Below are 16,231 nucleotides of genomic sequence, written 5' to 3' on the forward strand. Positions count from 1 at the left end.
TTCGAAAGGATCCTCAGAGGGAGAGAGTGTATGTGTGCCGCGCTTTTACCTTTAAAATTTCAACCATATAAAACCGTACCAATTATGTATTCTTGTTCACGTGCACGCAAAACACTTGTGCCATCGATTATTCGTAATGAAATGTTTTATAGAACGTAAAGGTTAGCAAGATGTTAAATGAACACGCGCAAGATCACAAACACAATTGTACACGATTGACCATTAAATGACACGTGATTTGACTATATGCAAGGTGTGGAGTAATGTTAAAAAAAAAAATAAACAATCTTCCGGCAAAAAAAAAACAAAAACTAGCAAACAATGTGTTTTCCATCTCAACCATTACATCTCAAATCAGGCTTGGGGTGATTTTGTTTTCTTTCAAATTTTCTACATCCTTGTATAAGATTAAAACGTTTCTCATGCAAATAGCTTTTGTACGGTTGCAATAGGTGCATTTTTGTTTTATTCTTAACATCACCCAATTGCCCGGTACACCATTTTAACAATTAATTTCACCTGTAAATTGTTGTAAGTTGTATGCAAGTTTGGTTTCACAATCGGATTACATATTTGTTTACGGTTACGGTATTTCATTACGACCGGTTCCTGCCTAGTCACATGCAGACGAGAGATGGATGATTAAGATTCTAATGCGTTTTTTTTTGTTTCGTACCAGCATAAATTATTATTTACAAATCCAAGCGTTGAAAATTGCATCAAATAAAACATTCCAAAATAAATAAAATAAACGTGCATGGTGGTTACATTACGACCACATTTTTCGGGTTTTTAGTGATTTATTCATTTGCAAAAAGGTAAGATCTGGCAATCGTACGGTTCTTATACGATAGAACCGGTTCCAAATTATAGTCATACTTAGTACCCAGCTTTCTGGAAAAACAAAAAGGCAAGCAAAAGCCAGAAATCACAGGCCATGACCACTGAGGTTGTAGTACTACAAAGATTAAGATTCGATAGCAACAATTAGTCTTGTTATATACCGTCAAAAACCGATCGTATACGATCGTTAAACATTCCCATTACAGGACAGACACGACTCCAGATAAGAAGCCTGACACGCCAAAAAATCATCAACGTCTTAGAGTGAATGTAGTAGAAATATTATGATACTTTACTTTATTACTGAACAGACCATCTCCACGTTATAAACCAACACAGACTTGTCGTGAGTCCAAGAAAATGACAAATATTGAATATTTCCTTAAATTACTTCCTATCTAACGAAACATTACAAAAAAAAGTTGCAGTCGTTTTTTTTTAACGCAATAAGTGTAAGAATCCAGAAAGTAAAACATAATCATTTCCCATTCAAGCGATGTTATATGTCTCTGTATCAAATGCAACTTCGAAAAGATATGCTGAGTTACAAAACTGAGGTATAAGTTTCGAAAAATTATGTTATGCCCGCCGATAGTTGCAACGGTTGGGTCTCGCATCAATTACTTTTTACTTACCGTTTTTTTTTGTTTATGATTCATTATGTTAGTTTTACTAGGTATTCAATGAACAAGGAAGTGTGAATGGCATTATGCTGCAGCCGTGCAAATGAATCGTTCTTCCTTGTGCGCGTATTCCGTATCCCGTTACGGACGGGGCAAAAAGTGATGGGGAGGGCGGCAACACACACGCGTATGTGGATTTCCGTTTTACTTGGGCTATACACATACGTTCTTACACATTTAATATCTGTTGCTACTACTTTTTAGCCTGATGCCAAACGTATCCTTCCTCTTAACCGAAATGGAACGAAAAGTTTGAGCTATTGCCACCGCCACCGCCGGGGAATCCACCGAAACCGTAGTCGGACGGGAAGAAGAATTGCCTATAGATCTGCTGCGGATCAATGTCAGCTGAAAGAGAGCGAAACGATGGAAAACGGGATTAAAATTATTGTGCCACGTGACATTCCCCAGGCGTACTTACCGCTATGGTTCATCTCTTCCAAATCTTGTCCACTGTCGTAGCGGGATTTCTTCATCGGGTCGGAAAGCACCGTGTACGCTTCGCCCAGCTCCTTAAACTTACGCTCCTGTTCCTTCTTTTCCTCGTCCGTGGAATTCGCGTGCCGATCCGGATGGTGCACCAGGGCCCGTTTGCGGTACGCTTTCTTGATTTCATCCTCCGTCGCCTGTTTCGTGATACCGAGTATCTTGTAGTAATCCTTGCGCTTCGACTTTTTCAGCTGGAACTTGGCATCCCTTAGCAAATTTTTCACATCCTGCGTACGATCGTGCTTGAGTGCCTTTTCGTAATCCTTTACCGCTTCCTCAAAGTTTTCCATGTTGTAGTGCAGCTTGGCACGATGTAGCAGCGCTTTCATGTACTTCTCGTTGAGGGCTAATGCGCTGGAGCAATCGTTTATCGCTTCCCGCAAATTGCCGAGCTTCGAGTTTACCAGTGCGCGGTTGTAGTAGAGCTTGCTGTTAATGTCCTTGTTCTGCGCATCCAGCCCCAGTGCTTCCGTGTACGTGGCCAGCGCATCCCGGAACTTGCCCGTCTTAAATAGCTCGTTACCCGATTCCTTCTTTTCCTTCAGCTGTTTCGCCTTCTGGCGCATTACCTTGGCCTTTTTGTGGTCAGGATCGAGCATAAGGGCACGCTCGAAGTGCAGCAATCCCTTCTCGAGATTGTCGCTGTAGTAGAGTGTCAAGCCACGCACGTAGATCGCATCCGCGTTCGTACTGTGCGATTGCATGATCGTGATCGCAATGTTGCACGCCTCATCGAACCGTTCCAACATTGCTAAGCATTCCGCTTTCAGCAGCTTGTTCTGTATGCTCCCGGGGGCTATCTTGATCGCGTTATCGCAATGGTACAGACAGGTGCGATAGTCCTTCTTATCGTAGCAGCTTGCCGCCTTCTCGTTCAAATCACGCAACTGCTTCAGGCTAGCTATCTCGTCCCTTAGCGCCGTGTTCGATGGGTCCAGTGTTAGAAACTTTCGAATTGCCTGCTCCGTTCCGATCACGTCGCCTGGTGGGAAAGGTAAGTATGTCAACTATAATGCACACAATTCGTCCCACAGCACTAGCACTTACCGAGCATTAAAGAACATTTGGCCATGCGGATGTATCCCTTCTCGTACTTTTCATCGATACTAATGGCCGTTTTGACGTCGTTCAGCGCAGACCGATAGTCACCGAGCATCATGTGGCAGGCGGATCGGTTGCCATAGTAGGCGGCCGTTTCGGGGCTGAGGTGTATCGCTTCCGAATAGAGCCGGAGGGCAGCTTCGTACCGTTTCGATTTATACTCATCGTTGCCGGAATTCTTCTTCTCCTCCGCCAACCTATCACGACGCAAACAAGGAAAAAGAAGTGAAAAAACAAACATTAAAGCTTCACATGCTGTCTTTTCGCAAAGGTCACACCTGGCAAACGTAATATAGCCCTTCTTTTTTCTTCTTCCACAAATGTGCAACTCAACCTCAGAAGCTCAGTTATAAATATTCACATCGCAGAAAACACACACCTGATAGAACAGGCGGAGAGACGGGATGTGGGAAAATGAGAACGGCGGCTAGGTGAACCTGACGATGGGGTAGTCTAGCTTTATGATGCAAACACATCAGGTGTAGCGGAAGGAGTGTGAAGGTACGGTAGTGGAAATCGAACGACTCAATTTTTTGCGACACAATTTTACTGCCACCATATAAATGCTATAATTAAAACTACACTGCGTTCGGTGTATGATTTTTCAACAAACCGTTCACCAAATCTTGCACTTTGGACAATATTAATCGACGTAATACACACCTTTCGATCGTCACTTCCTCCATTGAGCAGCGCGCGTACGAAGCACGGTAAATGGCGATGAATAAAACTGATCAAGCAATCACTTGCAGCCGCACGAAAACGAACTAATTGCACTGATTCCGTCTCTAGTAGACCGGTGGAAATTGTTTGCAAATGAAAACAAAAGTTTTCCCGTCGTTTTGTTAAAGGGAGATTGTATTGTTTCCAAATAGCAACCAATTTCACACCACCACGAGCCAAATCCGAAGACGGAATGAAAGAGCGCCAGGTTCGCTCATGGTTTATCGATTTGACGGAACGTTCGCTTCCTCATGTCGTTAACAAAATGCAACACAATGAATACGAGCATATTTTAAGATAGCTCACTCGTACTTTTCAATGTAATTTATCGCATTTTTTTATAAAAGTAATTAAAAATACATAAATTCCCTTTTTCATTTATGATACGAAAGGAAAGATCTGAGTACGTATGATCTAGCCTGCCCACCACATCCTCCGCGAAGCTAGTGATGGTCTCGCAATCCGGATTGATGGATCCGAACCAATCTGCTCCGTTCGCTAGCTGTCAAAGTGAAGGGCAACAAAAAAAACTCAGTCTAATTTTCTCTTTCGCATTTGCAATTGTTTTCAATAAGTTTACATTGTACATTTTCTTATTTTCTCTACAAAAATGTTATTCCTTAACGAGCGTATGCTGCAGAAGATGGAGTGCGCGTGAAACACCCTGCAAAACTGAATCTATCCAGCGGCTCCACTGGCCTGCCTATTTTGGTGTCCCAGAAGGACACCAAACGCATAGTGAATTTTGTGACAAACATTCGGCGGTGGACCATCCTTGAAAGTAGGCATCAATGATATATTCTGCACCGTAATTATCGATTAGATGCAACATTTGGACTGTCCTTTCATAGAACATTGCGTTACATTGAAGAACATTGATAGCGCGGGCAAATCGGCGAACCGATAACAAAGTGTAACATTATTTTCTAAAATGGCGCATTCATCGCGTTAATTTGTTCATCCAATAAGTGCTGAATCGTCTTCACACGCGTTTCCACAGCCGGGGCACCCTCTCTTTCCCCGCGCCTAGTACTAGTGGTTTGTGTACACAAATCAGCTGATACGAGGTTTTGTTTTGATGTCGGATATTATTGAATAACCTCAAAAATGTTAACCATAACCTAAGTTTGTGCTACCAAACAAAAGCGATACTGCTGCTTCGGTTTGTCTCGCATAGCATAAAACAACATCCCGATCACCAACATAAAACCGACAGCTAGTGTCCCCTGGTGGCGTACGGCCGAAGCTACTTTATCTCCCACGAAGCGTGTGTGCGCAAGTGCCAAAGCTCGGAACTGTCATTTTATCGTAATGCAAAGCGGGCAAAGAAAATTACGATACGGTTCGCTACTATTTGTTGAGTAATTCGTACAAATTTATCATTTTCTCTGCAGCGGGAAACCGTACCTTTGCTCGCAGTGATGAACCACAACGCATTCCCGGTGTGGCAAGTGGCAACAACCGAGCAGACGACTAGAGTCGGCACCACCACCAGCCAAAACAATGATGGTGGAAGCATTTCAACGCTAAAGTATGTCACAAACGCACGGCCAAATGTGAAGATTATAAGCATCCCGAGTCAAGGTGCGGTGAGCAACAACGATGGCACACTGTTGTACGGAACGTCGATCGATGGTTCATATTTGACAGTGACCAAAAACCAACAGTCGCAACATCAGCAACCACTTCGCCGATCAACGGCCGCCAACCATGGAACTATGTTGAATGATTCCATTCTGCTTCAAACAGCCGACGGCCGGGAGTATCTCGTCGACGAACGATCGATACAGAACATTGATCAAATTCCACCGGAAAATTTAATCTACATGACCTCTTCCGATGTGCCCCCGTCGGTGTCGGAAGTTGATAAAATAAATCACCACCTTTCGATCGCTTCCCTGCCATCGGTAGCGGATCAAAATCAGCTTCAACTGGATGGATATGTTGATTCCGGAGCAACAGTGGAAGCAGCGGAACAAACGCCACAACTTCAGGCCGAGTACGCAGAAGAGTGCCAAGTGACGGAGGAAGTAATTACGGACGATTGGGTTCAATCGCAGGGTGAAGAGTGTGTACAGGTGACGGTCGATCAGCTCGGTGTGAATACGATCGCGGTGGAGGATGAGATACCGGTACCGCTCGACCAGGACCAGTACACACTGTCCCGGCCATATCCGTGCGATTTCTGTAGCCGGCGGTTTCGCAAGAAGGCTAGCTTGCAGAACCACCTGATGGCACACTCGAATGATCGACCGCACATGTGCAATCTGTGCGGTGCTCAGTACGGTCGACGGTCGGATCTAATCAATCATCTCAAGCAGCACGCGTACGCCGGAACCGAGCAGGATGAGTTGTCTCTCCGGGGCGATCACGACGCAGATTGTAAGTGTCTCCCAGTGCTTTTCAACCGCGGTGCCATTAAAATTGTTTTCTCTTATTGCAGATGATCTATCGGATCTTACAAATACAGCTAGCCATATTAAACATCGTACCAGACATTCGAGCGAGGATGAAGATCTCTACATACAGGAGGCGATGGTGAGCTACAACTCACAACCTCCAATGCAGCTGATTTCCACCACGAATTATGGTGCTTCTTCGGCGACGATATCGTCTTCCTACGAGCATGATGAACCCGTCGAACGTACATCCTTCATCAGCAATGGTACACTAGGGGTCGATCAGCACTCTATCATCGATACGGATTATCCAAGCTCCACGCTTCCTACAATGGCAACAGGCAAGAGAATGGCACGAAAAAAACAAATCGCTCCGGCAGAAATTCGATCCGCACGAACAAAGCCAGCCCCAGCGACCAAAGCATCAACACAGGTACGATCGACAGGAGCAACACGGACAAACGTACCTGTGAATCGTCAAATTAAAAAAGAACCGATTGAAAATGCTGACCTCAATGGCACAACTGCTGCTCCGCTGGGGGCAGTTTTTCCCATCGTTGACGAACGCAAACCGTTCGTTTGTCAGCAGTGCGGCATATCGTTTGGAAGGGAAAAAGCACTGATGGCTCATTCTCGCACCCATGCAAACAGAACGCGCTATGAGTGTGATTATTGTTATGCTCAATTTAATGAATTGTCACAACTGGAGATTCACGTTAGTCGTGCGCACCAGCAAACGGCAAACAACACGGAACGCGGCAAGGGTGAACTCGTAAGCAACGAAAACAAAGCGGAATGGGTACCACCAGCTCATGAAGCGTATGATCACGTCTCCGGCGGAACATCGGTGGACACTAGGAATCGATACAATTGTGATAAATGCAATGCCGTTTTCTTCGAACTGGAACACATACTGAATCATGCGCAGCTAAAGCACGGTGCGGCCTACACCTCCGTTATTGATACAACGCCTCGTAATGTGACCGTTAAGCAGGAAACACCCGCCAAACCCATGGATTACGGTGATGATCTCGAGGAGGAAGTCACCGATCAGGAGATAGAAGAAGAGGACTACGGAGATTTAGATTACTCGATCGATAACTATGAGAATCGCTCCAGCGATCAGGAGACAACAAACGCTACGCAGCACCAACCGACCGCGTTGACGTGTCGTGAGTGTGGGGAAACGTTCGAGAGTGGGATGGCACTGTTGGAACACTCGGAAACACACAACCGCTACGAACCGCACGAGTGTCAGCTGTGTGGTGAAAAGTTTCTCGACGAAAGCACCATCAAGCAGCACGTACAGGAGCGCCACCGGAACGAACTGAGCGCAACGTCGTGCGCGATCTGTGGCAAACGGTGCAAAAGTCAAACGACGCTGATCAAACATGCGTGGGATCACTCGCGGGAACGGACACACTCCTGTTCGCAGTGTGGCAAAACGTTCCACCACATGACACGGCTCAAGCGCCATATGGAATCGCACCGTAACAAGACGGTTCGGTGTGAGGTGTGCAAGCAGGAATTTCCCGACGGCCGTACGCTCATGAACCATCGCCATTCGCACACGAAATCGAACGAATATCCGTGCCACGAGTGTGGCAAAACGTTCGGTTCCCGCTCTTCGCAGCAGATTCATATGCGCATCCATACCGGCGAACGGCCGTACGCTTGCCGGTTCTGCTGGAAAGCATTTGCCGATGGGGGTACGCTTCGGAAGCACGAGCGGATTCATACGGGGGAAAAACCGTACGCCTGTCCCGTTTGTCCGAAGGCGTTCAATCAGCGCGTGGTTTTGCGCGAACACATCCGTGCGCATCATTCGCAAGCGGATGCGAAGCGTGGATCACCCAACCAGCCATACTACTGCAGCGTGTGTAGTTCTCCGTTTTCTACCACGGACGATCTGGTACAGCATTTGATCAAGCACAGCGACATGAACACGGCGATGAAGCGCGAACCACCGACATTTCCGCGGAAGTACAAACGACGGCGAAAGTTGAAACCGCACGAACTGGAACGGCTGCAAAGTGGCCGTCGGAAGCAAAAAAATAAACCACCCGAAGACTTCGATGATGATGAGGACGAGGATGACCATGATGGGGATGATGGGGATGAAGCTGGCTGTGAAGAAAGTGCCGACCGTACGGAGGAGAAGACGACTGCCAAGCAGCATCACGGATCGAAATCGTCGATCGTTTTGTCCCACCCGGATGGGACACTGAAGACAAAACGCGAGCTTAATCTCGAGTACGGACGGCGGGGTGAATCGCGTGGTTCGAAACCATCCTTTCCATCGCACGGTATGCTGGATGAAAATGGTATTAATCTGTTGAGCAATATCGTGCTACTTCATGGAGGACAGCAGCAAGATGCACCTTCGCCTGCTAACAGTGGCAAATCTGCTCGCATGCTATCGAAACCATCCGCCCCGGGGAGTGTTACTACAAAGTCGAAAGAAAAAGCCGGACCAAGCAGCAGCAGCATCGCACAAAAATCGAAAAGTAATGCGACGAAAAAAAGGGCATCCCGCAAGCGTACGACTTCATTTGTCAACAAAGATTCACCTGACGCGGTGGTCAAGATGAAGGACGGTGATGATCGCGCTTCACCGCACAGTGCCGGCAGTACGATCACGAACGTGATGGAAGCATTTTTCCGTAGCCGCAAGCGCAACTCATTGCTGCCGGAGATACCGTCGCACCGGATCTCTTCCGTAAGCTTTCCCTTGCTGGACGATGGAAATACAGACGATCCGATGGATGAACCGATGGTGGAGGATGGTTGCCGGCGGGGTTACGGACACCCAACACAACCTCGCAAAGCTACTACGTCATTTAGCGCGTCGGAAGATGATTTTCACCAACAGCTGCTGATGGAAATATCGCACAGGAACAAGTACACGGATCGGTTCAACAGTGACACCGTACACGATCTGGAAGAAATTCTACGATCACCAGTAAAGAATGTTCCATCGCGAAACATGTTGTCTGCGCCTTCGGCCAAGCGTACCAACAACCGGCAAGCCGGTAAAACATCCATCCCGCGTAAGCAAGCAACGGTACGGAAAGGAAAGTCTAAGGCGAAAAACAAAAGGCCTGTTTCGGGCCGGCAGCAACAGGAACCCGTCGAAAAGAAGGAACCTGTTAAGAAAGTGATCCAAGAAACACCACCAGCAGTGTTACGCAGTCAGCGACTGACGCGCCGTCAGCTCGAACGCGAAGTCAATTTCTTGAAGGAAGCATATGAAGCGAGCGCAACGGGACCGAGCAAAGAAAATGACACACCATCCGGTTCACAGGATGTCGCATCGGACGCGCTAACGGATGCAGTTAACGCTGTGAATGAGACACCGAGCGTGCGGATGGATAGTTCCGAGCGGTTGGCTGCAATGCTGCTAAACGATGGTCTACCGGCGGATGACGCGCAAAGCAGTAACGGTAGTGGCGATAGCAGTTGTCACGGTAACATCTTCCAACACGAAGATGCCTTTGCTTCTACCAAGGCGTATGCAGATGCATTGCATATGATGGATTTGGCAGATGTAGAGAAGCAAGAGGACGCCGCAGTTGGAATGATAGAGGAGCGAATGGACGAAGAAAACGATCCGGATGATAGTGGTCCGTACACGGACAAAACCATCACTACCTCACAAGACACAGGCACCGGCGGATCCGCTGGAACCGCCGATTACCGATGTTCGATCTGTGCTGCCTGCTTTGATGATCGAGCACAGCTCATCCTACACGTTCCGGTACACATTTAAGATGCACAGTGGAAAACTAAAACTAACCACAACATGCCTTGAGTGTCAGGGTAACGATGCAACGCATGCTAGGCATGCATTTCTCTTGTTCGAGCTGACAGTCTGGCTGATAAATCTTGAGCGCATCTCTGCGTGGGGGAACGCTAGCCACTAAACTCTCAACTACCGTGAGCGGAGGGTTTTAAAAATTTGTCGTTTTGTTACGTTTACCGTGAAGTTAAGGATTGTTTTTTTTTAAATATTTTTTTTCGATTTACGAAAAGTGCGCAAAAAGCTTGACACAAAACAGGGTCGCAGCAAACGTGTAAGCCTGAATCGGAACTACTTAATCAATAAATTCGTTAATGGTGTAACTGTTGTGAAATTAGCTACACTCGCTAACATCCAGAACTGTGGGATTTGGAATAGATTATAAGGACTGCAGCAACCGCAAAAGTACCACAAGTAAAAGGGAGCAGATAAAAACACATTATAGCGATAAAGAGAACGCATTTGATACGTGTTATGTACGGCACATGTCGCGAAGCAAATTCTTTTAAATGGAAGATGTTATCTTTTTAACATTTAACTAATTGCCTGCCCTGTACAGGACGGACAGAATCGTTTCCCCATTCGGGTTTAGCCGGTACGTATACTGTTTTATATTTTACACAATGGATCCGAGAATTGGACCACGTCGAGATGCTCTTTATTGTTTCTACCTCAGTGCGTAATTCTCGATTGCCCTCGAAACGCGCGGGCCAAATGAGATTGTGTTACGGTAAAAGAGGTGTGCCACCCCCGAGGAGGGTTTTGGGGACGAATCTATGGGTTGGTAGGCTTTGTAGCATAAAAATAAATCACCTTGTGGCCCACCGTTTCTTGTTCACTCTCAATAGCGGCAACTGAGATTGCATCTTCAGTATTGATTAGTTTTTTTTGTTCCGCAATAGGATGAATTGTTTCATCAGGGTCACGGTCATCATCTCGAAATTTTCGCACATCTCTAGCGATGAGTTGTAAAGCAAAAGCAAAACTCACATGGAAATGGTATCAACAGCAAATCATAACCATAAATTTTGCAACCCTTGCTTGCATGCGTACAGGCATGCTTTAACGAGCATTGACGCAAGAAAGAAAAAACAAACAGGACGATCGATTAGTACTCACATTTGGATATTCACTGGCACAAATTCTACCTCGTCCGAGTCCTGATCTTCGGTCACTTCCGGCTCATTGGTATCCATCGATTCCCGGTCCTCCTTCTTTATGCTAGTTTCCGGTTGATCATCGATCATTATCACATCCTCCGTTTCGGAATCGTTCACCAGATCGATAACCGTATCGGACATATTGGTCTGAATGCACTATTTTTCCAGGGGAGGGTTATGTTTTTTTCCCGCTAACAAATTTAACACCGATACGAATTTTCACTTGAAGCCTGCAAAACACGGGCAATGGAAACGGTACACGAATCACGCACGGAAGTTTTGTTGTTGGTCTTGTATTTCCTCTTTTTTGTTACGGAAGGGAAAATTTTTGCTAAAGAGTAAATAAATAGCCTCTCTCGCATACGAAAAAACGGCTGATAGATGTATACAGAGCAGGAGGTCATTGAGCAGTGACATACAAGAGCAACACAAACAATAGAGATGAGGAAAAAATACACAAAAAATAGGAGTAATTTAATTACTGTGTAAGCTACTTAAATCAAACTGTTAGAATAGTTATTTTTAGCCGCATCATATTTCATATTTGAATATTAATTTACCATTCTTCATAATTTCCTTTGCACGTTGCTGTCATTTCGCACTGCACGATGCAGCCTGGTTGTTGGTTCATCTTCATTGCCACAGTTGGACAAATAACTCACTCAACATGGACATAATAATAGAACAGTGAAACTTTTCATTACGCATTCGGTCACAATTTCCATTTTATTTCATGCTACGGCAGCTTCCAAACGTCAAATCACATCGGAGAAACGTCAGGTTGAACAAGCCAGTTTGTTTCCTGGTAAAATTGTCGCAAGTGTTTCGATTTTCTCCTAAAAAATCTCGACTCAAATTTGCGTGTGAATTGCAGAGCTACGAGTGGAGCTGAATCTCGTACGAATTACTATCAGCGTAAAACATTAATTAAGCGTTTAACTTCGGGTGCATTTTGTTTCCTGTCTCGCTGGCCTTTTTCTTGCCGTATCCATTTTTGGAGACTGCTGCTCCGCGTATTACGTTTGCATGAATGGCAAAGAACGATAATTTCGCGAAAAGTTAAGCTTTGCTGCAAAACGGTGATGACGTTGGCGTTGAAAGATAGTTGTTCCTGCTGTGTGGCATCATATCGGAACACGCATACGGCACGTAACGCAAAACGTTGTACATTCGCCGTCCAGTGTGGAAGTGCTTTGGAATGTCGACATCCGCTAGTTAGGCAAGAATTAGGGGAGCAATTGATGTGAAAGCCAAGCGTGAGTTCCTCCCGGAGCGTTCTCTCTAGTGTTCCGCGCTGGTAGGAGGCAGCATCAGCAGCAGCAGCAGCATACACAAAGCATAATCCTATAACCATCCCATCCCACGTTCCATCTCGCGATGCTTCAATGTGGCAAAACGAAAGCAGAAGCGACACGGACACCCAGAGGTGAAAGGAAAGCGTTCCCAAATTCAACATCGACGAAAGTAGGTTACCTGCTGTAAATTCGTGGTGTTCCGAAAGTTTGCTCTTGCTGTGTGCGTCTTGCGAATCGCGTCGCCCAATTCATCATCATCACCATCGTCATCGCATAGCAATGATTTTGAACAACACCTTCCCACGGTGCAGTGACCTTGTTTCGGTGCGTTGCGAGAGCAATTTGGGGGATGAATTTTATTCAACCTTCCTATCATAAATCAGCATATCGCAAACATAGAAAGGAACATAAGGAAAACATAAGTGACTGTGTGTAAGTGACGCTGCGTGCTCTGGTATGTCATTTCGCAGGAGTGGTTATGCATGTGTTTGTGTGGTGCACGTTTGTGGCAAGGGAAAACCCACAAGGAAACAGGATTTGGCGTGCTGTGTTGTCTGCAAAAAGGAATTCGGCGATGTTAAATGGGCAAAACAAAGGAACATCAAACTAACACCACCCAAAACAAGGCTTCCTTTGTTGCGTGCAGATGCGTGTGACAGTTCTTGGTTGCCATGATGGAAAAAAAACTACTTTCGGCTACAACTTCCTTTCAACACGTGGTAAGTGGAAAATTTAAATTTTTTAAACTTATTTTCAACCAAAAAACAAAAATTTTACTTTTTTAGCTACATAAAAGGTGCATCGCCGAATGCCCTCGAAGGTAAACCGAAATTCTCCAGGAAATCGAACCACCCCGCTAATGGTGATTAGTTTGTTTATTTATCCAAACGTCGAAGCCATATTTTGTTTACCTTTGCATACAAACTTCCCGTTCCTGGGAAGGGGTGAGAGGCTCCGTACAATCGGTAAACATAGAAAGGGAAAAGGGAAATGGTACGGTCGCACGGACGAAACAACAGAAACGGGCAACGTACTAAAATTGCCCTTTTTTCACCTTGTTTTTAGGTGTGTTATGTGGACCTTTGGTTTCTGTGTGTTCGATTGCATGTTTGGGAACTGAAAAGAAACATACACGCACAGTAAGGTGTGTATGAAGGTGCCCTGCATGTCACAGGGGGCTTCGTTAGTGAAGCACCCTGCTGGACAACACATTAAAAGTTTAACAAACTAATTAGCCTTCCTCATGCCCCGAAGGGATAGTATGGTTTAGTAATGAAGTAAGCGAATGTGTCCGTTTCGGTACAAAAATTAAGCATTTCTAATCATTAATTTATGTACTTTGCTGGTTGAGTAACAGAACCACAAAACCACATAGTAATGTATAGAAAAACTACAGATCTTTCATCAGTAAATTGTTCTCAATGCACCAAATGCACGATATTCAATTATTCTTTCCACGTGCTACTGGCGCATTCGTGTGTGGGTGGCAAAGCATAAAAGCATAATGCAGTTTTGACTGCATCGACCACAACATCCCCGGACACCCGGTAGCATTTGCAGTAGTAGTACTGTGTTCGTAGAACTAGCACAGGTCAAGGTTTTATTTTCTGCACCTGCGTATCGGTGTTTGTGTTGGACCGTTGTGTTGTGGCACAAATCTGGGCTTCGGCAGACAATCCGTGATGTTCCAGAAAAAATCTTAAAGTTCGTGCTTTCAGCTTAATTCTAGCAAACATATAAGGAAGTTAAAACGCATGATAAAAAACGAAAAACAACTTTGTGATAACTCTAATGTTGGTAGGGAAAAAGGATTATTGCTGTATTTGCACGTTCTAAATTTTGTCGATAAGCCGAATGGCAGCATTGTCTGGATGAGGGAAGTATCGCGATTTTTTTCGGTCAAAAACCCTGACCCGATTGAAACGTTGCGAAATAATTTGCGGTGCAGTTTTGCTGGGATGAAGCTAACAGCAACTCTTGCCCCAGAATGGTATGGTTTGCAAATGCGTCTGTGTATCTCCGTTTGGTTAAAGTGTGGTTTTTGCAAAAACACCTCGGAATGTACGCTCAATCAAATCAATCCCATCAAACCAACCAGCAGGGGCAAATTGTTCATCGGTGTGGGAAAATTAGAAATGGAAGCGAGTAGTGGAGTGTGAAGTCGGAAAACTTGGGTGTAAGACCCAACAAGTGTACCGGTAGGAAGAGGTGCAAAAGCGCACCCAACAACTGAAAAGAAAGAAAAATACAACACTTCGCTTTCCTCAATGGAAAGCACCTCTTTTTCTGACGCAAGCGAAGGGTGGGCGAATGGTGGAAAATGACCGCTTGGATGATGGTGGGTGGGTAACTAACATTACATTAGAAATATCCCGTTAGGTCCACGGAATGCCTACCGATTTTCTCGATTTGCCGGTTTGCTTTCCCGGTTCCCGGCTTGATTCACGTACGTTTGCCTGCTACGAGTCGAAGGAAGTTGGTCGGTTTCTTGCCTTGATCTTGAGATCTTGAAGAGCAAAAGCGAACATCGTGGCAACTGTCGAGAGAGGGAGAGAAAGAGAGATAGAGAGAGGAAAAGATAAATTGTGATGCTGGGACCTAGGAATCACTGGTCTTTATAGTGCTTCATAGGTAGGATAGAATTCTGGAAAGTTTTTTAACGTTATTCTTGATAACATTTTAAAGCTATGCTGACATCATTTTTTTTGTAGGGTGCGTCGTAATTTTAGATCCTGAAAAATTTGCCTAAATCAATTATGTTTCCAACTGGCATTATTTAAACAAACCATGAAATCATTCACCTGGTAGACTCTCAAAAAAAAAAACAACTTCAAAATACATTTCTTATTTGGCGTGTACGGCTGGCTTTTTTGCGTTGAAAGTAGCTCGTTTCCATACGGTAAACAAACTGCAAAACACCCACCCCCGTACGAAATAACATTGCCAATCGTTTCTTATCCTAGGTCCAGAAGGTTTGCGACCGAGAAACGCTCGCTGAACCGTAACGTGGAACAATAGACGGGAAGGGTCTTTTGTTTCTAAATAGATCATAATTTGGGTTAGATTATACTACCAAACCTAACCAAACGTGCTCTCAGGAACAATTCAATCGAGGAGTTGGAAGTCTCAGTAAATTCACGGTCAAGTATCGTCTAGAATGGGTGTTTCGCTTCTAATTATGTTTTATTTATAGTTTAAAAAGAATGATTATTTAATTAAATTGTTCTAACTATTTTCTGCTGAATAATTCTTGCTCTACTATTTTACGGTTTTAAAATTGAGTTTCAATTTCCTCACCAGAGTTTTGGAGTCTGTGATGGGCAATGGTTTATTGTTTGTTTTTTTTTCCAGTTATGACGCAAGTTTGTTCAAGTTTTGCGAAGCGTAATGTTCTACATATCGATCGTTGATCAGTCAGATGGAACGATCCGCACCAGGTGGAACAATCTTCTTCTTTTGTGATCGTTCTTGTAGCATATCTGGAAGACGTTACACAGCTTTACGTTGCGCAGTATACTTTGTACATTAGGAACTTAAAGATTTATTCGCTTATTACGTTATTTCTGGCTGTTATCTCAATAATAACTACTATTATTATACTACAAGATTTTACGTTTAAGGGGTTTTCTTTAAATTAATGGCGCATTACAAGAGTTCACTGTACGACCGAAACGTCTCACTCGTGTCTAGTCATTAGAAGCAGACAGGAATCTGACAGGCATTAGTAACAACCGAGATC

At 44.8% G+C, this 16,231-nt stretch overlaps 3 protein-coding genes across 6 annotated transcripts in view; 2 read left to right on the forward strand and 1 right to left on the reverse strand.

Moving 5' to 3' along the window:
• Window positions 1–429: 429 nt before the first annotated feature.
• On the reverse strand, window positions 430–11,589 carry LOC125764496 (dnaJ homolog subfamily C member 7). Of its 2 annotated transcripts, none has more exons than XM_049428824.1 (4): window positions 11,157–11,589; window positions 3,063–3,313; window positions 1,948–2,997; window positions 430–1,874 (listed from the first exon to the last, which is right to left on the reverse strand). In XM_049428824.1, exons 1-4 carry the CDS (start codon window positions 11,336–11,338, stop codon window positions 1,756–1,758), a joined length of 1,602 nt encoding a protein of 533 aa, XP_049284781.1. In that variant the 5' UTR covers window positions 11,339–11,589; the 3' UTR covers window positions 430–1,755. The 2 variants fall into 2 exon arrangements, with proteins under 2 accessions (XP_049284781.1, XP_049284782.1); XM_049428825.1 differs by lacking the exon at window positions 11,157–11,589 and adding an exon at window positions 3,780–4,044.
• On the forward strand, window positions 4,259–10,360 carry LOC125764453 (uncharacterized). Of its 2 annotated transcripts, none has more exons than XM_049428721.1 (3): window positions 4,259–4,620; window positions 5,234–6,221; window positions 6,283–10,360. In XM_049428721.1, the coding sequence occupies exons 2-3, from the start codon at window positions 5,261–5,263 to the stop codon at window positions 10,005–10,007; spliced, it is 4,686 nt and encodes a 1,561-aa protein (XP_049284678.1). In that variant the 5' UTR covers window positions 4,259–4,620; window positions 5,234–5,260; the 3' UTR covers window positions 10,008–10,360. The 2 variants fall into 2 exon arrangements, with proteins under 2 accessions (XP_049284678.1, XP_049284679.1); XM_049428722.1 differs by lacking the exon at window positions 4,259–4,620 and adding an exon at window positions 5,032–5,147.
• Window positions 11,590–11,958: 369 nt separating the features above from the next.
• The window catches only part of LOC125764461 (uncharacterized protein DDB_G0283357-like), a 35,449-nt gene continuing 31,176 nt past the window's right edge, over window positions 11,959–16,231 (forward strand). For both annotated transcript variants that reach the window (XM_049428739.1, XM_049428740.1), the window contains exon 1: window positions 11,959–12,094. The gene's annotated coding sequence lies outside the window, so the exon portion shown is untranslated. The remainder of the gene's footprint in view (window positions 12,095–16,231) is intronic.

Source organism: Anopheles funestus, chromosome 2RL, assembly GCF_943734845.2.
Source record: "Anopheles funestus chromosome 2RL, idAnoFuneDA-416_04, whole genome shotgun sequence".
Taxonomy (NCBI): Eukaryota; Metazoa; Arthropoda; class Insecta; order Diptera; family Culicidae; genus Anopheles; species Anopheles funestus.